General features: G+C 33.6%; 1 protein-coding gene across 12 annotated transcripts in view; it reads left to right on the top strand.

Moving 5' to 3' along the window:
* Positions 1–21,735, top strand: part of LOC143240824 (uncharacterized) — a 61,518-nt gene that overhangs the window by 16,332 nt on the left and 23,451 nt on the right. For 10 of the 12 annotated variants that reach the window (XR_013021984.1, XR_013021982.1, XR_013021983.1 and 7 more), the window contains 7 exons: positions 4–633; positions 3,376–3,523; positions 7,142–7,170; positions 7,590–7,752; positions 13,045–13,213; positions 16,093–16,774; positions 19,027–19,236. Coding sequence is in view for 5 of the 12 variants with exons in the window: in XM_076483970.1 (XP_076340085.1) it covers positions 16,465–16,774; positions 19,027–19,236 (520 nt within the window). In the remaining 7 variants the exon portion in view is untranslated. The remainder of the gene's footprint in view (positions 1–3; positions 634–3,375; positions 3,524–7,141; positions 7,171–7,589; positions 7,753–13,044; positions 13,214–16,092; positions 16,775–19,026; positions 19,237–21,735) is intronic. The other 2 variants (XR_013021988.1, XM_076483972.1) reach the window with 1 other exon arrangement.

Raw genomic sequence — 21,735 nt, 5'->3', positions numbered from 1 at the left:
CAGAAACCTGTAAGAAGAGCATCTCGAAAAGCAGCTCTTCTTGCTGCTGAAAAGATTCAACGTACTGTACGGGAGTACGGACTGTTGGAAGGGGTGAGAAGTGAAACACCAGAACCAGAATTTAGGAGGGATTCTTCAATTTCGGCTAAACTAAATCTTTCAAAAGAACTGAAAGCAGAACTTCTGAAAAAGAAAGTACCAAACTTAGCACCTACAACTTCACCTAGTAAAAATATCACTGTATGTAATAAAATAGGATACTCTTACACTAGCCAGAATGCCCTCTATATGGAATGTTTTGAAGAAGTACTTTCACCAGTACAGGCTGCTGCTTATCGGCAAGCACAGCAAGAATACGATAAAGTAATGAAATACATTCTGTCTCGGAGATCTTGCAAAAATGAGAAAGTGAGAATAATATATACTTCACACGAAGGTGAGGTACTTAATACAGTTGGACCAATAGAAGATAGCAGTTGTTTAATTCAAGCCAGTTTAGTAGCAGGTGCTAGGAAAAACACTGAACATAATATTGCAAAACCAGTCCAGTTGACATCTAATCTTGAGCAATCTGCAGTAATACAACCTGTCATTTTAACAGGGAAATCTGGTACCGTGGTACAGAATCACAAGGTGTGTAACCACATTAAATTTTATTGAGAAACTGAGGTTTGATAATAGATGAACTTTTCAATTATTTTACTGACTAGTCATTCACAACTTTATATTTGGTACAGAGATAACTGAACTCAGTTTGGTTAGGATCTTGTGTTGGTATAATTTGTGTTCTAATCATTAGTTTGTAAGTAAAAGGCCTAGCATAACCTGGTTGTTAAATCACTTGATTAAAGATCTGCAGGTTACAGATTAAAATTGTCATCAAACATGCTCGTTGACAACATGTCAGCATGTCAGTTGTAAACTGAATCTCTAAGATCTTGGTGTGATGAATGAACCCTATGTTATTATTAACATCAGTAATTTACTACATTTTTGACACTTTCAATTAATTTACCAACAGTTTCTGGTAACTTGAACATCTTGGCAGTTCATTAGACTTTACTTGTTTGGTACTTTTGTTTCTCAAGGTAATACACAGTAAAAGAAGACCTTCAGCAGTTAAAAATGCACAATAATTTATCATATAAAGTTAAAAGCAAATTATACATTTAAAAATACATATTTCAGTGGAAAAAAAATTCCACCCTCTTCAGGAGAAATCTGTGCCCTAGAACACACACAATATATTAATATTCAGGAGGTAGCTACAACAAATCTTTATGAGAAGATCATGAACTCTGAGTTGAGGTCAGGAAAGATATTTAACTATGGAAATTAGGGAACTACATTAGCTTTCTAAAGGTAAAAATAATGCAAATTCTTAGTAGGACAGACAATATGAAACAAAATATTCGAGCATTATTATGGCAACTTGCATTCATGTTTATAAAGAAAAGTTTTTAATTTTAGAAAGCCAGGTTTAACCAGCTGAGTTTTCAAAATGAAATGAAACATATCTAATAATAAGCATTTTAAGTCTCACTTTGATAATTTTATTTTTCTACTATTACTTAATCACAGTAACCCACAAGTGGGTGTTGTGAACAAGTTAGTTGTGCCATTGACCAACTTGCTAGTGAAAGCAGTTTTCAGTAAATGTGGTTTTTTGGACACAATTTTTTTCTCTGTTTTACTGTAACTAGACTTAAAATAAGTTAAACATTTGTTTTGCAAAGTTTTACAGATGTCGCTAATTGTAATTATGCAAATATTGTTTACTGAATTTGCCTAAGCATGTTTGTAGTTAACCACAAAACTACACAGCAGGCTATCTGTGCTCTGCCCACCACAGATGTCAAAAGCCAGTTTCTAGCATTGTAAGTACATAGGCATACTGTTATGTCATGGGAGGCTTTGCTTTAGTTACACTTTCAAGATAAAAAGATAAATTATTATTGCTACTGACACCTTTTGTTGTTTTTATTTGGAAGTTGTATACCTTTCTTATACAACTTCACCAGCCATATGTTCAAATATCATTGGACATGTTAAACTTAGATAAGTTTTCTTGGTCATAAAAAAACATTTTGGACAGTGCAAAATAGAATGTATATGGTCAGTAAAAATATTTGTTAAAAAGTTAACATATTAAGGTGATTTAAAATAGAAAAGTTCATGATTTGCACCTAACAATAGAAAAATACATTCTCAAAGTGAAGTAATAAAAAAATAAACAGATGGGCTATAAAGCTGCATTCTGTTGCATGGGTGTTTACCAGTATAATGCTAGTTCAGTAGTTTTTTATATAAACTATAACCTATATACTAGTTTGAGATAGAAAATGTAATTCAAGACTAACTATTTACTGTAAACAATTTTAGTATGCATGAATTTTATCTGCTTTATAAATAATTACATAATAGTAGAGGGTGCTTATAAGATTACTGGATATATAGAGTGGTCTTCATTCTTTAATGAAATAATGTTGAAAATTTAAAAAAAATATGTTTAAGAACTGTTTTCTTCTCTCCTAATTTAATATTCAGTCTGGCAAGTTCCATAGTTTTATTACTGTATGCTTTGAGCCATGTCACATCAAGTCTATGACAAATCCTTTAGTCTATTATTGTGTATTTTGAGCCACTTCAAATGAGTCGCACCAAACATGCTCACCCTTTCAGCCATGGGGGTGTTATGTTATGATCAATCCCACTATTAGTGGGTAAAAGATTAGCCCAAGAGTTGGCAATGGGTGATAATCACTAGCTGCCTTCCTTCTAGTCTTACACTGCTAAATTAGCAATATTGATGGATATACAGATACATTTCTGTATTTTTTGGAAGCTGAATGCAATCAATGCTATGTGGAGAAGGTATGTGCTCTACCAGCTGCTCCTCTAGTATCTGTATATATTCAGCACCTTTATAGTGGTTATCCAGTGCACTGTGTAGTTTTATTGCTGTGTGTTGATTTTGCTGTCTGAGTGATTTAGTATGTTGGTGGAATGGGATGGACAATGGCTAGTAGCTGTAAACACTATATTCATTGTATTTCTTCATCCCATACTTCTGATAGTAATACTATTAAGGTTATCAGGGCTATACTTTTAGGTATGTTGCTGTTAATTTCAAATTTTTGTGTGCAAAATTTTTCTTTACCTTATTTGACAAATCATAACCGTACAAGATATTGACTGCTTGTCTTGTTTATTCATATGTAAAAGTTACACAAATTATGATTTTTATATATAATTTTAGTTGCAAACACTTCTTATAAAGAACTAAAATGACATAGAATTTGTTTATGGAAAATGGTTGACCTATACTCTTGCATGCTGCTAAATGTTTACCATGTTGTTTTCTGGGTTTTACAGACCACAAAGCCATCAACAGTTCAAACTACCAATGGAGAAAACAGTTCATCTGAGCTTATAGTTAATACAACCACGGGAACAGCAATGGGGTCTTTACTGAAAGATACAACGAAGTTACAGCCAACGGCAGTACAAAATAAACCTATAGGTATATCCTATATTTTTTCTGTCTTTAAAAGGTAATTTAAGTAGGAAAAGGTTGGCTTTATTCAGTAGTCTTTAATTCAGTGATAAAAAAAGTTACTATTTAATCATGTGTAGACTAGCAGGCTCTTCTTGTATATCTGTAGATTCCCTTTTCAAAGAACCCTTTGTTTACACAGATGTTCTCTTAGAGCTTTTCCTGCCTTTCTAGTTTCACCCTTCTCATTTTCTTTCTCCAGCCTTTTCTTTGCCCTCTCTCTGATCCTTTGTATCATCAGCCCATAGAGGAGACTATGTCCTCTCTTCAGACAATGCATGTTGTGGAAAAGGCCCAAGACTCTTTAACAGAGTTTACCCCATCTTTTTATAGTTCCAAAGATGCCAGGAGATTTATTTCCTACCATGTTCTGTTAATGTTGAACCAAATGAGGAAAAAGTTTTCCACATCTGATGTGGATGTCTTGTCTTGAGTTGTTAATGACTTGGATATTTTTCTTCATTGTGACTCATCTAGCAACTCATTGCTTTCATCATCTTGTCCAAGAAATCAGATATTTTGGTTTAGGGTCCATACATTGAGGCTGACTACAGCTCTGTATGCTTTCCTTTAGGTCCTGATGGCTTGTATGGAGGATGTGCTGTAATGCTCATTAACACCAAATTTCCACTTTTTTGGTTACTAGTACATATCTTGCTGCTCTGGTGGATACTCTGAGTAAGAATTGATTTATCTCTATATTTATTCTCCTTTTCTTCATCCCAGGATGCTGTCTTTAATTTGGAGCACACTTTATCATTAGGTTTGAGAACATTAATGGATTGGACTGAAACTGTCTGTTGAATGAAAAGGTGACAGTGTTTTAACTTCTAGACTTTTTTTTTTTAGAACCTACTATTTCTGCTCTGCCATATATTTCACTGAAAGATAACATCTTTCAGAGTTCTTATTATTCCATTGATTAGCTCAGTTGTGCTTTCTTTAGTTTCTCCTCTTTTCAGTCTAGGAATATCTAGACCTCCATCTTTTACCATGATGTGCTACACTTTAATCTCCATGTGTGAATTTTGTTTAGTTTTCTGCAAGATGACCAGGTCTCTTTTTACTTGACTTTTCCAAAGCAGTTTTTTCATTTTTATAAACTCTGGTTACAGAAGAGTTCCTTTGTTGATAACCTTCCATCTTTCCATAATGATTCTCATTTTCATTCTTTGGTTATTATGGACTTCTTTTGGTTCTTTGTAATCAGTAGTTCTCCTCATCCAATTCGTCTTCCAGACTGGAATATGTTTACTTCTGAGAGCGTTGTTAAGCTTTTGGTCATTGTATCATGTTTGTATTGAGACATATTTTTCTTTCCTTTTCACATAGCTACCTTTTAGTGTCAGTCAACATAATCTTTTTCTGATGAAGGATTCCTTTGATATTTCTGTTTTAAGTGCTTTGCACCATCTATTTCAAAGGAACAGGTTAATATTATTCCTAGACTGTAACATCTTTTGTACAGCCCAGGAGTTAACTGAATGTTTCCTCTTGAATGTTATTCAGACCCTATTTATTTCTTTGTCCTGTGCAATCAGTATACTCTTATCTCACTCTTTTTGTTGTTGTTGTTAGAAGCAGTCATCATTGCTTTTTCCTGATGAGGAATTCCTTACTTGTAATTTATCTCCCTACACTCTGACTGGATGGTTGAAATAACTTATCTGGCTTGTATATTCCTCTGTGAAGGATAATAATTTTTGTCTTTTGATTGTCACTTCCTATTAAGTTTATCATCTCATGTTTTTTTTGCCTCTAGTCATCTATATCCTTTGGATGAAATCTTGAAGGTGCTGGTATGGTTAATCCTTAAACACCTTTTGTCACATTACTTGCATCAAATTATAGTTTTACTATGCTCTGGATTTTTTTCACTCTCCAAGTCAGTGTCTTCAATCTTCTCAGATTTTAAGGCTGTGAGTGGTTGACCTTTTTTCTGCATTAAAGTTTTGCCTTTCACCTTGAAGGAAAAACAAAAAGAAAAAGAAAAATATCACAAGAAGAAAGAAAAAACTAGAGACAATGGAATCTACATTGAGCTGGAAGGTCATTCCATGTCAACTCACCCAGAAAAAATCTTCCCAGTTCATGTCATAGAGTTCCTTGAAAAACTTTGAGCAAAACCTTCATTTTAATTTATTCAGCTATGAAGTACAGCTTTAGGATTTTACATGGATGTTTGAAACTGCTTCAGTAGTGTATGTTTATCTTCTAAGCCATACTGTACTAAGAAAAAGAATGGCTAAAACTTCACTCAACTAGACAGCCTACTCATCCTGTTCACAGTAACCTGTTGCATACTTTCTTAACAAGTTTATGTTACTCCTATTTATTATTATTTTAAAGATACAGTTTATACGTATATTTAGGCCTTTTGCTATATTAGTTTCTCTTAACAATGTTATTTATTAAACTTATATGCCACACATTTCATTGAACATTCCATCATATTGTTATTTAAATCTGTTCTTTCCAAACTTCTGATTGGAAAGGAAAATTCTCTGTATGCTAATGTTGTTTCTTATAGTTTGAATATTATGATATGATTGTTTTTTAGATCTTAAGGCTGACAGTGGAATTTAAGGAAATTCCAAAATGTCCATATCAAAGATGTATTTTGGCATTACTGTTCATTATAAAACTTATTTTTGATTAAACTAAGATATACATTTTAAACCACCTTTACTGCTTGCCTGCTTGTTCAAGCAAGTATGTATTTTGAGATAATCTTGGACTAAGTGTATCATCTCCAGTTGTATGTAGCAGACCACCTCTCTCTTATGATAGGTCTTACTTTAATTACTTGTCCTTTTCATCTTTAGAATCACAATATTTAAACTTTATCAACATTAACACTCGTGCCTTTTTCTTCTGGCATTGTATTTTATTTTGTATATTGTATTTTAGTCCATCATTTGGTTGTATTGGTTTTAATATCCCATTATATAAAAGGTGGGGTATTTTTTTTTTTTTTCATTCACTTTCTTCCTTTGTCAACTGCCAGCACTATGCTTGTTCAGCTTCACATTGGATGGATGTATTGTATGGTTATCTCTTTCATTCTGCTGAACTTACCAACGTGTTGTCTTTAACTCTTTCCAAAGATTTTTTAAATGATGAAAGCATCAATTGATGTCCTGTATCCAGGCAATTTGAAAGTACTCCATTCACTTCTTATGTTGACCATATTTTAAATATGTTTGATGTGCCTTCACTAAACAAAATCTAGGTTGTGATATTTTTTTCCTCTTATTTTCTCTTTCATAGAGGCTGTTTCTTTTATTCACACTGCCTTTGTTGTTTATCTGATATATCTAGGCAGAACTATGTTCTTTAATTAATTAACATTTGCTGTTTCAAACCATGTTTTAGAAATATATAATATAAGAGAAGTGTGTATAATCTATAGATGTCTTTAAGATACCTAAATATAAACAAAAATCCACCAAAGCTCTTGCAGCTGCATTATCTCAACATTGTTATTGATAAAAATACATTGACGAAAATTCTAATTAATTACTCAAGTGTATTAAACTCAAAGTTGTACAGTGACTTACCAGTGTTATATATTCTTAATTTTAGGAGAGATCCAGAAAAATGTGATACTGAAGGTAAGTTGTCTTTTGTATTATTATTCTAATATTTCATTTAATTGTTGCATTTGTTTTATAAAGTTTGAGCCATGCTTTTATTATAATAAAGTTTAATTTTGTATGGTTGTTGAAAAATATACATACTCTTATTTTGTGAAGTCAGAGCTCAGTAAGTACTGTGAAAAATGGAGTTAATATTTTAATGTTCTAAAATATGAGTTAAAATTGTTCACGTCCATGTATTTTTTAAATTTAAATTTGATTTTACACTTTAATTCCTCACTGAACAAAATTTCCTATTTGCGATCTAAGTCGAGAACCGTTTTCCAAGTATTACGTGGAGAAAAAATGAGGTATTTTTACATTAGTGCAAGTGGCTTAAATTCTGTTACAATGGAAAATTGTTTCAAAGTGTTAATACTTTTTTTATTTGTTAGCAGCATGGTGAAAGTGGTAATATAGGGAAATCACCTCATTTACATACAACTTTAATCCAAGGTTCCAGTAAAACTGTGTCTGCTCATTCCTTAATGGACATCAAACCCAAACCTTTGACTCAAGTTAGCCCTGAAGAAATTGAAGAAAGTATTGATAAACTAAGTAAGGTTTTCTGTGACTGACAGATTAAGTAACCATAAATTATTCCATTTGATGTATACAGTTTATGGTACTAGTAATTGTTTTGTATGTAGAATTGGTTAATATTTTAACTAGAAGTCTAAGAAGCCAGAGGGAAAGTTGTAATTTCTGCAATCAAGAAAACAATTACAAGTAAACCTGATAATGCATATATTATGTATCCAGTGAAGTAAATTACCACATAAGATTCTACTGACTTGGCATTTAAGTTATATGGGTACAATGTACACCATTTACATAGAAGGATGAACTCTACTTTTTAACAGTTGTGATACATTTAATTGCATTTTAACCAACTGTAATACAAAGGAAACTAGCAGATCTTCCTTCATAATTTCAAACTTGTTGTAAAAGAATGTGATGTTTATGTTATAGCTGAGATTATTAAGAAAATAGTTATGAAAGTGCTTTATATCTAGGGTATCAAGTAATCTCTTTTTTTAAAGCTTAACATTTATGTACAGGTGTAAAGATAGTTTTGTATTGTATAAAATTGTGTTCTTAAGGTACAGAGAGTCTATGACTGTCCACAAAGTTAAATGCAATAGTACCTGCTGTGTAAAATGTATAATTTCAGGTCTGATGTTAATTTTTTTTTGTTTTTATTATATATGTTTTCTCTGAAATTGACATTGTTAATATTGGTTGTTTAGCCCTTTCCAGATAGGTGAAAGACCATACCATTCTATTTGTTGACTTGCATTCAAAATTTTATCCAACTACTATTTTCTGAATTTATTTAATTTGGTATCAAACTGTAGTTTATGATCCAAATTTTTATATGGCACATTATATAATTTCATAATTTAAAAGTACATATTAAAAAAACCCATCTAAATATTGATTTTTGTTTGTCACGCAGTATGATGAATGCAAAACTGGTTCAAATTAGATGTTTGTGATGTCACAATACAAAGTCTGTACTTTTGTATGAATTAGGAATCCAAATTATCAATATTGTAATGCTAGAATATAAAATAAGAACCTCCATTTTTCCTATTTAAGATCTCTCTCATGTGCTGAATCTATACAGTGGCTCAACTTACCTCTTTCCATTTTGGAAACAGTCACTTTTATACACTTATTTCTGTGTATGACGTGAATAACCAATCAGAAGCACAGAATGTCCCTTTTTTCTTCCATTTGCAAATATAATGTCATCTTTTTCTTCCAATATGGTATTTCCTTCACAATGTTAGCTATTTTTGTTTGTTGCTGCCATCTATATGCAAACTTTATTATGCGTGCCACAAATCTTCTGTACTCATTTTAGTGCAATGAATGATTCTAATATGTGTCTGATGCAAATCATTATGCAACACTTCATACTAATAGGAGCAAAGTATATTCATGTGAAACATGTGACCCCCTCTATGTGTCTCTAGGGAACTATCACTTCCTATTTGGTAAAGCTTGCTCTCAGACTTCTTTCTGAAAGATTGATTTTTGTTGAGAGATTTTTCTATGTTTATTCACAGTTAGAAGGAAAGTTATGTGGGTCAACCTTTATCTCCAGATGTTGTTCCACTTTCACCTTGATGTACGAAACCTAGAAAAGTGGATGAGAATTTTGATAGTCTGATTTCTCCTCCTGAATGTTCTATGCCTTTCCATACTTTTCCTGAAGATTCTGTTTGGCCTTCTCCTTCCTATATCTTGTGACCCACATTGTTCATTACTGCTTGATGATACTTCCCAACATTCAGGTTCATGATGAACAATTTGCTTCTCAGGTGGGTGACAGTGTTAGTATGGCCTCGTCTCCTGCAAGTTTAGGACCAGAATTCCCTTGTATGTCATAGGGCTGACTGCCCATATTTTGCCCAATAACTGTAGGGTTCTGTTTTACGTGTTTCGGGCAGGCCCAAATCTCCTGTTAATCTCACCCATGCATAATGTTCCAATCTCTGTCTTACCCTCACAACTCTTTTGCAGTACCTTTCCACAATCCATTTCCAGCCTGAGACTTTTCACAGATATCCTGAGGGATTTCGTGGGACACTCTCTTTCTCCTTACCTTCACATTGGCTCATTTGTCAAATTCAGCTTTGCAAATGTGGCTTATCTATTATTAGGATCTTTTAGATTGTAATGCAATCTTACCTTGAACCCATTTCCTTATTCCTTATCTCCAAGATTTGTGTATGGCTACACTTATGAGACATTTCATCTTTGATATGATTCCAGAATCTTTGGAGTTTCAGGTGGCAGCTGTTCAGCAACAATCTACCCATTTCACACCTGGCATTCTGTTTATCTCCTTCAGAGCCAATTAAGGTGCTATTACAGTTTCTCATTCTTCTCCTTCTCAGACCTAACCTGCCTCTTTTTCTTGCAGTGCCACAGTTTGTTTTTCTTGACTACCCAGTGTGAGCTCAACTTGTGGCTTTCATTCATTGGGTTTTTATTCTTCGCTGTGTGTGGTTTCCCAAAAGACAAGAGACTGGAGGCCTGTCACTGATCTGTCTCATCTCAATCACTTTGCTCATTTCCCATATTTCTCCATGGAGTCCTACCTCACTCATTGGTGGGCATTTTTCTCTGGGTCTCTGGATCACCATAGATGGACATCTTCAATGCATATTTGCATAGTGTCATTTCAGTTTGATCTTATCCTTACCTTTGATTCATCCATCTAGGGGTGGTGTATCAATTTTGTATCCTGCCCTTTGGGCTGGCTTCAGTTCCTTATGCTTTTTGTGAAGTGGTGAGAGGTTCTGCTGTTCATCTTCATGCCCTAGGGCTTTTGGTCAGTTACACTCATCAGCTCCTCAAAACTGCTCAGGTGGACTGATTGATAAATTTGAAGAAGTCCTTCCTGCATCATACTTAGTACCTTGTGCATTTAGGTGTCCTTTCAACACTAATTATTGGGCCCAACCTTCTCCTCTCCTACTACATTGAGTAGAATTGTTTTTTGTCATACCCTGTCTGCTCCATCACTTTCTGCACATGAAGTTCTGTCTTGTTTTTGGGGATGTGGTCCTCTATGACACTGTTAATCCCCCCTTGGACTTGCCCACATACACCCCTTCAGTAGATTCTGCATAATCAGTGGAACCTTATTTGATGTCTTTTGGATGCTCCATCACCATTCATCCTTTTCTTGTAGACAATTTCCTTTGGTGGTTGGCCAAGACTCGTGCATCACCAGGTGTACCTCTCTTTCCTTGTCTGGTTTTTTACATTTCTTTATGGACACATCCTTACAGGACTGGAGTGCATGGGTTGATCACCAGAAGACTTCAAGTCATTGGTCTGTTGACAAATAGTCTTTACTATCAATGTCCTAGAGCTTCCCCTTCTTTGTCTTTGGATCACTTTCTTCCTACTGCCATATATTGTCTGGTGATGATCCATTCTGAAAATTTGATGGAGATGGCTTATATCACACAACAAGGAGTTATCGGTCAAGATTTCAATGTTTGAAACAATGCTAATCAGTTGATCCAACCCATGTCCTTTATCTATAACTAGTATAAGTAGATATTTCAGAATGGGGTAATTAATAATGTAACTGTGCTGATCGTGTTTCAGAACAAGCTTTGTATGTACAGGTGAGAGTTACTTATTAGATAGCAGAAAGAGCTATTTCATAGTTAGGCATTGAGCTTTAAGCTTAACTGTAGTTTTGTTCAATGCTGTACAGTTAATTCGAGACTATTTTTCATCAAGTAAACATTAGAGTGACAAAATTAAGTTCGAAGGAGAAATGTGGTTTTTGAAATATGATTTCCCCACATTTTTTTGCTTCATTTTTCAAAATGTTTGTTCTGTACTTACTAATTGTAAGATTTATTAGTTTTTCTTTATTTATTGATTGTAACATTTATTCATTGTATACACTTTTATCTACCAAATAAAAAAAGGTTAGAATAATTTTTGTAAAACAATGCACGGTACATTTCCTGTGTAATTTGAATGTTCTAGGGATAAATGAATCATGGTTCACACGCCTACATGTATATGTAAATGTATCAAAAAATATTGAACCCTTTATTAACCCCTATGTATGTGAATGGAATCAAAGTGAGCATGTCACTGTTTTTTGCAGCTATATTCAATGTTTAATGAAACATTTTTATTATGAATTTATATCAGTAAACTTGGCACCAAAGTATATTATACATTTTAGTTTAAGTTCAAAAAGAAAATTTTAAAATCAAATCTCGGCCGTAACCTCTGTTTATCACATGACACTTGTTTGCTCCAAATTGCCTATTTAAACATTCTTTCCACCTCTATTTCACCATTTATGATTCACTACAAATTACAAACTTATTACTGAAACATGAACTAATTTCATAAACTTCAGTCACTTTGATCTAAACCAAAAAGACCAACTCACCTGGCTGTTAATCTTATTTATGTACATTATGAAAATGTTCATTTTCTCACCAATAACTTTATTATTTAAGCCTTTATTGGTTGTTTAAAATATTTACTACATGCAAAATTATTTCAGACTGAAAAGTCTGTTCTGTTGAAGAATTTGAAAAATCCATTAATTCACTAAAACATTCAAGGGTCATGGCTTGGTGTTCCATAGTGTAAATATTGACTATCATCAGTTTTTGTTTGCCTAAAATTCTAATTATATTGGTGAATATGAAATATACATTGTCTTACCAAAAGTCTTAAAAATTAGAGAAAATCAAGTGAAAGTAAATATTTTGACGGCCCGGCATGGCCAAGTTGGTTAAGGTGTTTGACTCATAATCTAAGGGTCACGGGTTCGAATCTCTGTCACACCACATATGCTCGTCCTTTCAGCCATGGGGCCATTATAGTGTTACGATCAATTCCAGTATTCATTGGTAAAAGAGTAGCTTAAGAGTTGGCAGTTGGTGGTGATGGCTAGCTGCCTTCCATTTATTCTTACACTGCTAAATTAGGGACAGCTAGCACAGGTAGCCCTTGTGTAGCTTTGTGCAAAATGTAAACAAAACAAATATTTTGACATCCTCTTAGCATTGCAGTAAATACTACACATTTATATTAGTGTTTGGAAATTGCTTCATGGGTTCATTGTTTTTAACTGTTGTGTTAATACGTATCTGTTAATCCAAAATTGGTAGATGAGTGCTAAGCTAATGGGTGAGCAGAACATTTGTTCACAAGCTAAAATTAAAAATTGTTTTAAAAATTTAAATAAAATAAGAGATTTAATTTGTCTTCTAAATGTTTACAACTTTTAAATTATGTGCTTATAAACTATGGTCTTTTCTTTTTTAACATACTTTTCATTTTTAGAAAATAAATTACTGGAAGAGAAATGTTTCCAAGAACCAGCATTTTGGTTAGTTACTATGAAAATGTTGCCTGAAAATCCTTTGTGTTTAGTCTGCACAAAAAGCACATCAGATCTTGTTCCAGATTCCACTAGTATAGATGGTTATGTTTGGAAATGTGGATATGAAAGGTAAGTAAATTAACTTGTGTATTTTTTGTATCTCGGAACAGTTGGTGTGGGTATTAACACTTTTACTAATAAAGCAATGAACAATGTTTCCATCTTCCAAGGTCATCTTCAGATTGAATTTTTTATTTGTAATATTTAAATGTCCACCACTGGTACAGCAATAAGCCTATTGATTCACAATGCTAAAATCAGGGGTTTGATTCTCCTCAGTGGACTTAGCAGATAGGCTGCTGTGGCTTTGCTATAAGAAAAACAAAACACAATATTTAAATGGTTTTTAAAATCACAAGGTCTTACAAGGAAAGCCTAATTGTAATGCTACACACTTTGTTGTGTTAATACTAATTCATGTATTAATATCAATTGTCTTTTATAAATTGTTTTGCCCTACTTTTTTTTTGACAGGTTTATAGACATTAAAACTTCCATTCATTTCTGGAAGAAAAATATATGAAACATTTTCTTTTCTTTATGATTACATTTATTCATCTGAAACTTAGGAACATTTAAACCAAAACTGATTATTTGTATTAAAGATAATTTATTGTGTTTTATGAAGGAAAATTATCTTTTACCCTTATTGATCAATTTATACTTTACAAAGCAATGACACATAATCATAGCTAAGAAAATTGAACAGTTGTTAACTACTAATTGGACATTATTTTTATACTGAAACAATATTCATTTCACTCAGTTGAGTTTAGAAAAGGTTATTATTACTGTTGCTTTTCATTTCACATTGTAAAGTTCTCATTGTTCTCAAGTGATCTAAATCTGATATTTAGAGATTGTCTCTATTACTAAGTTGTGTATACTGTATTACCAAAACTATTTGGACAGTAAGAAAATGTTCAAGGTCTTTAATTCCCAATTGATTATTATATTTCTAAGAGGATGTTGGTCCACTTTGGCAACTGTTACTGCTTGGAACCTAACACTATCCTTTGGTAGATGTAAGGTATAAGGTAACATTGCATTGTCTTCCATCTGACAATAAACTTGTCAGTTTAGTATTGGATCATGGTCATTGACTCTGGTCCCTGGGAAATGTCCCAAGATGTCCTGTAGTGGTTCACTTAGTTTTCCTTGAACCAGGTCCTAACAATCCATCATCAGTGTGGCAAGTTATACCCTATAACTTGAGTGCTTTTCAAGAGGAACTATTCTCCTTTCAGGGCAAACTGAAGAAGAAATGTCCATCTTTTGATAGTGCTTGGATTATAAGGTATATCTTTGTGTCAAGTAGATTTCTCGAAACTAAGTTTTTCTAACATCATTAAAGGCTCTAACCATAGTATTATGTCAAAATTGGTACTGCAGCCATGTACAAAATACCAACATAAGATGAAGCATTTATCTTTCCCGTAGCTAGTCCCTCATTCAGTCCATACCTTGGAAACCATCCCCAAACCATTAAATGTCCTCCTACATCTTTCACGTCCCTCATTCAGTCCATACCTTGGAAACCATTAAATGTCCTCCTCCATCTTTCACGTCCCTCATTCAGTCCGTACCTTGGAAACCATCCCCAAACCATTAAATGTCCTCCTCCATCTTTCACGTCCCTCATTCAGTCCACACCTTGGAAACCATCCCCAAACCATTAAATGTCCTCCTCCATCTTTCACGTCCCTCATTCAGTCCATACCTTGGAAACCATCCCCAAACCATTAAATGTCCTCCTCCATCTTTCACGTCCCTCATTCAGTCCATACCTTGAAACCATCCCCAAACCATTAAATGTCCTCCTCCATCTTTCCGTCCCTCATTCAGTCCATATCTTGAAACCATCCCAAACCATTAAATGTCCTCCTCCATCTTTCCGTCCCTCTTTGAAACCATCCCAAACCATTAAATGCCCTCCTCCATCTTTCCGTCCCTCATTCAGTCCACACCTTGGAAACCATCCCCAAACCATTAAATGTCCTCCTCCATCTTTCACGTCCCTCATTCTGTCCACACCTTGGAAACCATCCCCAAACCATTAAATGTCCTCCTCCATCTTTCACGTCCCTCATTCAGTCCACACCTTGGAAACCATCCCCAAACCATTAAATGTCCTCCTCCATCTTTCACGTCCCTCATTCAGTCCACACCTTGGAAACCATCCCCAAACCATTAAATGTCCTCCTCCATCTTTCACCAATGGGACAGTACAGTCACTTGTGTAGCACTTGAGCAGTTAATGCCAAACCCAAATTTGACCTCTGGAAGTAGACAATATGCTGTGATTAATCATTTTGCATGGTGTATTTCCAATGTTCAGTTCAACAATTTTGATTTTCCATACACTATTTTAGTTGCAGATTCTTTGCATTCAGGTTTGTAATCTATGGCTTGTAAGCATCAGCTCTTCCTTGAGAACCTTGAATAGACAGTTTCTATCAGATTGTGGATGTGGTAGCATCAATTCCAGGACACTTGTTGATTTCATACATGATAGATTTAGTGCCAGACATGCAGTTACTTGTAACCACATGTTTTAAGGTTCTTCTGGCCTGATTTGACACTTAATTTGGACTACCTGTCTTAATTTCAACATTGGCATGATCTGTTGTCTTTCCTTTCATAATAACATTATCCCTATTTGTGATGGAAATGATGCAAACACCTTACCCTCTACCATTATCACGCACTCAATAACCATTCAAAAATCAGTCAGTTCTTTATCTTGTGAAATTATGGTTAGAACTGAGATTCATACCTGCTGAACACGTTTATAAAGCGTTTACTAATTTGCAGTGAGAAAAATGTATAAATACAGATTAAGATAGTTGATGTGAGATGGTTGTACTGTCCTAATGCTTTTGGTAATGTACTGCATGTGTATTATAATTAAAATGCTGTGGAAAATTACATTTTATGAATTTTTTCAGATGTGGAAAAAAATCTCAAATTATTCGACCAAATTTCTTTGGACGATTTGGCATTCCCTTATCCAAGCTTTTGCAGTTGACCTATCATTGGGCCATTCAGTCTGACCTGAATGACACTCTTGGTGAAGTAAATGTAGATGTGTATATGGCGAGGTCAGTATGGAGAGCACTTCAGGAGGTTTGTGCTAGGGCTCTTGTACTCAAGTCAAAAAAACTTGGTGGGCCTGGTACCATGGTTGAAGTTTCTTTTGCATACATGGGTAGGTTTAGTATACTTGGAGCTTATGACAGAGAAACTGGAAAAGTTAGAATGAAAGCTATATCTTCATCGATGGGTTGGTCTGCATCTGTTTACATTAGAAGTTTGGAACCATGGCTGTTACCCAACTCTGTGATTGTGTCTTCAGAAGAGAGGATGAAAGACATTACAGGAGTGGCCATACCTTTATTTTAGCTCATGTAGGGGCTTCAGAGGAAGAAGAAAATAATGTTCACAAAGTTAGGAATTACCTCTATGTACAGCTTAGTGCCATGTTTGGACAGTTCATTGTTGCTCAGCTCAAACTTGAGACTGTTCAAGGTTATTTGGATGAGATTCAGTGGAGAGAGAGATTTGGCACCAACCCTTATGATACTTTTTCAAACATTATAACTGACATTGGTGAGCAGAGTGGAAGAAAAAGTGAGTTTCTGGTGTCATGACTAGCTGAGTATTACATGTTACTATCTGTTATGTTGATAACATATGTTACAGTGTGGAAACGATTATATTGCTATTTGTTTTATCTTAAGTTCATGGTACTATTGTACACACGGAAACAAACAACTAGTTTTAATGTTTTGTAAATTTGAGTAAGTAATGAATTGCTCAACTTCCTGTGTCATTAATATTATTTTTCATTATTTATTATTATTTCTAAGATTTACACTTATGAAGGTTTTTAGCTTAATATATTAATTTAGTATCAACGTAAAGATTCTAAGTTAGCCAAATTTTGTGAGTTGTTATTGGAATTATGTCAGAAAATATTAATGATAAAAAAGGTTCCCAAATGATAAACAAAGCTCTCTAAATAGTATATATTTAAATTTCTTTGTATATTGGTTTATGGCATTAGGTACTTCTAGTTGCACATACAGTACCATCAGTCATGTTTGATGAAATTGCTTTGTCTGCTACAAATTATACCATATTTGTTGATATCCATACATACATTAATGATTTTTTTTTTAAAGTGCTTGTTTGGTTGAGAAGTTAGACTTTATAATGGAAGTATTAGAAAAAACAGAGCCAAAAAAAATCCTTCAGTTCCTGCTTAGTAAGCTAATAACATTTTAATAGCTTTGAACATTTTATGATATCCAGTGCACAGATTTTTTTAATGTTATGTTTTCAGGTAAAATAATGTAGTTAGGATTTAAATTACTAAGTGCAGAGAAGCTCCAGGACATAAAATGTTCTTACTTTTATATCTGTATATATGTAAAGTCAGGCTGTCTTTTAAATCTTTCAATGCCACAGTTTATTATGAGGAATTGGCTGAAAGTTTGTGTAGAAACTGTTAGATCCACATAGATTCAGTTGATAAACAATCATATGAAAGGTTTTAAACTGGAAAGCCATTTCAATTTTCACTACAGAAAGCCTATGACAAACAAAAATATTTAATACCATGCATAACAGTTTTGGTAAATCTCTCAAATAGACTATATTTTTTAATTTGCAAAGAAAAGATGAGGTTAATAGGTTACTAGAGCTAAATCAATTTTTAGTTCAATGCCAGTATCTGCAAAATGTTATGAAGTTTGTAAGTTGTCAAGAATAACATTTTTTTTTAAATAAAATGCATTAGTATACTTGAAAATATTATATTTTTTTTATGGTTACTCAGAAAAATATATTAAATGCTGTTTTATTTGTAATTACAAAATTAAAGCAAATAGATAAAAAAAAAGGAAAAATGTTTTTAAAGATATGATTATTTCATCAAGAAGACAATATAAATGTATATAAATTATTGAATAAGCCTAAAAATGATTCTTTTTTTAAGAAAAGTATTTTCAGCTGTGAAAGAAAGAGCCCCAACATGGCCAGGTGGTTAGGGTGCTTCACTCAGAATCTTAGGGTTCTGTATTTGAATTCAAAAATATTTCATAAACTTGAAGGTAACTTTAAATAGAAGTAAAATGGTAGAAGTAGCTGTAGGTTTAATTAGAATGATCTGATGTGCAGTGGTCAAAACTAGTACTAGGAGTTACAATAAAGGACAGAGTAAGTAATTACAAATAGGAATAAACTATTTTTATACAATAACAAGAGAAAGTGTAATTGAAGAATAGGAAAGAAGGGAAACTGTATTTCTTGATCACAAGAAACCCACTTGAAATAAAAATGTATCTCAGAATGGTTGGTATGGGTATTAACACTTTTACTATTACATAGAGAACAATGTTTCAACCTGAAGATGACGTAGGTTGAAACGTTGTTCTCTGCTTTATTAATAAGTGTTCATACCCATACCAGCCAGAAAGTATATTTGATAAGTTTACTTTAAAGTGTTTAATTATAGTAAGACCATATTTTATGTTTTAACATTTTTAAAAGAAGCGTGTAATTAATGTTATTCAAGTTTTGTTCAAAAGTGGTATTTGAACCTTGTTGTTGTAGATTATCTGTAATAGTATATCCTGAAGTGTGAGTGATCATGAGACTGGTGTAAAATAAAATGAGAATAAGAATGAAGAAATTAAGGATATTAATGTTAGGTGATATATATCAGTTATTGTAAAATGTATAGATTGGACAACACTGAGAAGGATAATTTATTGTAAGTAGGGAAAGAATATTTTCTTTTCACACATTTTGTATAATACTTAGTTAGTTTGTATGTGTGTGTGGGCATAATGTAAACCATTTTGTGCTTTATATTTTAGTCTCATCAGTTGGTCCTCAAAAGCAAAACCAGCTTCCTGAAAATGTGATAACTATGATTGGGGAAAAAAATGACTTGAAGTATCAAAGAGAATACAAAGGCCAGGTCAAACGTCCTGCTGAAAATATAGTTCAAAAAACAGCAGCAGCAACAACAACAACAACAACAGCAGCAGTAGCAACACCACCACCACCAAAGAAACCAAAGTCTGGTAATATACTGAGAATATTTTATATTTCTTAATTAAAAAAGAGAACAAATATTTTTACTTGTACAAATGGTAATCAGTATTGAACTGGAATTTGTCCTTCATGTTGTGTCTAACAATATCCGTTACCTCTCTCAACATGGGCTTGGTCAGCTTGACTGAACACATGACCTCTTTATACTCTTAAAGTCTATAGACTTAATTCTTCTAGTATTCAATATATTGTGTATATTTAGCAATCTCTCAATTAACAGTGTCTTTCATCTAAAAAATCCAATTTTTTTAGTGAAGTGCTTTTGATAAACTAAACTAAAGATCAGTCCAATAATATATTAAGTATTTGTTTTAGATATTCCATGTGCAATGTAATTTTCATGTTAAGATTAAAAATGCTCTTCATCTCAAAAATTTCAAATTTTTCTTTGTTTAATTTCTAAGATCTCCTAAATGCATTTTGAACATTCATATTTTTAGCAAAACCTGATATTTTGTCTTTTATTTTGTGTATTTTAACTGAAAATGGGATTAGTTAATTTGACAAATCTCATAACCACCAAACAAAGAAATTTGAAGTAAATATAAATCAACCTTTTTTCTTTCTAGAATGACTTCATATTGCAACATGAACTGCATTTGTTTATCTTATACAGCTTTGTAATTGTAACAGTATACACATGTTTATAACTAAGTTTTATTTCCCTTTGAACTGTGTGTAACTTCTGTCTGTGCTATTACAAGTTGTATATCACTCAGGGTATGTGCAGCTCACCTTACGCTATTGGATTACATTTACTTACCTGCTGCTTGCGTGGTGTCTCATGAAACATATTTGTTATATAAATAGTATTATTTATTTCACTTAATCTGATCTTAACTAACCTAAAAATATCCCTATTTCATATTTTTGTAACTTTTATATGAATAAATGAACATGAAAAACAAGAAATAAGACACTTAATTGGTTTTCTCCTTTCTTGCCATCACTTGTTGAGGATATTTAAGCCTACTTCTTTATATTAATTGTAGTTATGGATTTGGTTATAGTTACCGTATTTTCCACCTAATAAGCCGAATTTCTGGCCCTAAATTTTGGACCTGATTTTTGGGGGTCGGCTTATTGGCCGATCACCAGCTTTGGACCAAAAAATACCGAAGACCAAAATCGGCCCCAAAATCATACCTTTGATCTCACAGTTACGACAAAGTTATTTCAGTTGAATAAACTTTATTTATTAATAGAAAAAGGTCTATACATTACGAATGACATGTATTCATAGAAATAACAAAATTCATAAAAAATACACACTTTAATCTCAGAAATTTATTAAAATCCATCACATTCATCATCTTCATCGTCAGAAGCACCAAATAATAGATTCCAATCCTCGGCAGAGACCTGGTCGTCGTACGGGTCATTCTCTGGTGTTATTAGCTGAGTGAGTGGAATGTTGTCTTCCTCGTCGTCGTCCAACCACAACATATCATCTTCCGTTCCATTTGAGATGCTGCATTTTTTAAATGACTTCTCCACAGTTTCAACACTAATATCGTCCCATGATGTCACGACCCACTCACAGACGGTAGCGAGTGATGCAGTGCGCATATTTCCGCAGCAGTAACACTTTGATTGCGGAAACCATCCACTCATTCCAGCATTGACGGAGCCTGTCTTTAAAAGGTTTATTTAAACACACATCTAAGGGCTGTATCACAGATGTCAGCCCACCAGGAATAACTGCAATATCGGTATTGCATCTTTTGATCGTGGCTTTAACGTTTTCACACAGGTGGGACTTAAACATATCCCAAACAAGCAGAGATCTAGATTTCATCAGTTCGCCAGGACGACGCGCCCACACTTAGTTAATCCACTTGATGCATCCTTCGTCATCCATCCATCCGTTTTCTTGTACACGGACGATCACTCCTTTCGGAAATTTCTTCTACTTAGGAAATGTTTTTCTAAGCACACACTCTTTCTTCCATTCACGGACCTGTTTTTCATTCACACAGTAATGGCGAGCGGCATTCATATTTGAGGTTTTTAAGGCTAGCTCTACTACTTTCAGTTTAAAAGCAGCATCATAACGCATTCTTTTTTTTGCAGGTGTAGACATCTTTGGCTTTTGACGGTACAATGATAAACTCCCACTATATACCCCTGGTATCTATACCCTGGGTTAGTGATTTTAATTACTGAGTAAAAATTCTGGAATTTCATTAGTTACCTAATTACAGTGAGTTGAGCCAATAACGAATGACATATTGATTCCATCTCTGTCTCAATACGACACGTTCTGCTTTACTACAGAACACCAATGATCACACACAACATGCATGCTGATGCTGAAATGAGACTAAGAAATCATTTTGAAGAAACTTGTCACTTCTTAAAAATGGCCTCGGCTTATTGGGTGGTAATAAGCAAAAACCCTCATTTTCAGAGCTGAAAATTGGCCTCGGCTTATTCTGCGATTCGGCTTATTAACCGGAAAATACGGT

Source organism: Tachypleus tridentatus, chromosome 13 (genome assembly GCF_004210375.1).
Source record: "Tachypleus tridentatus isolate NWPU-2018 chromosome 13, ASM421037v1, whole genome shotgun sequence".
Classification (NCBI taxonomy): domain Eukaryota; kingdom Metazoa; phylum Arthropoda; class Merostomata; order Xiphosura; family Limulidae; genus Tachypleus; species Tachypleus tridentatus.
The sequence above is the reverse complement of the archived record's forward strand: the minus strand, read 5'-3'. Positions and strand labels throughout refer to the sequence as shown.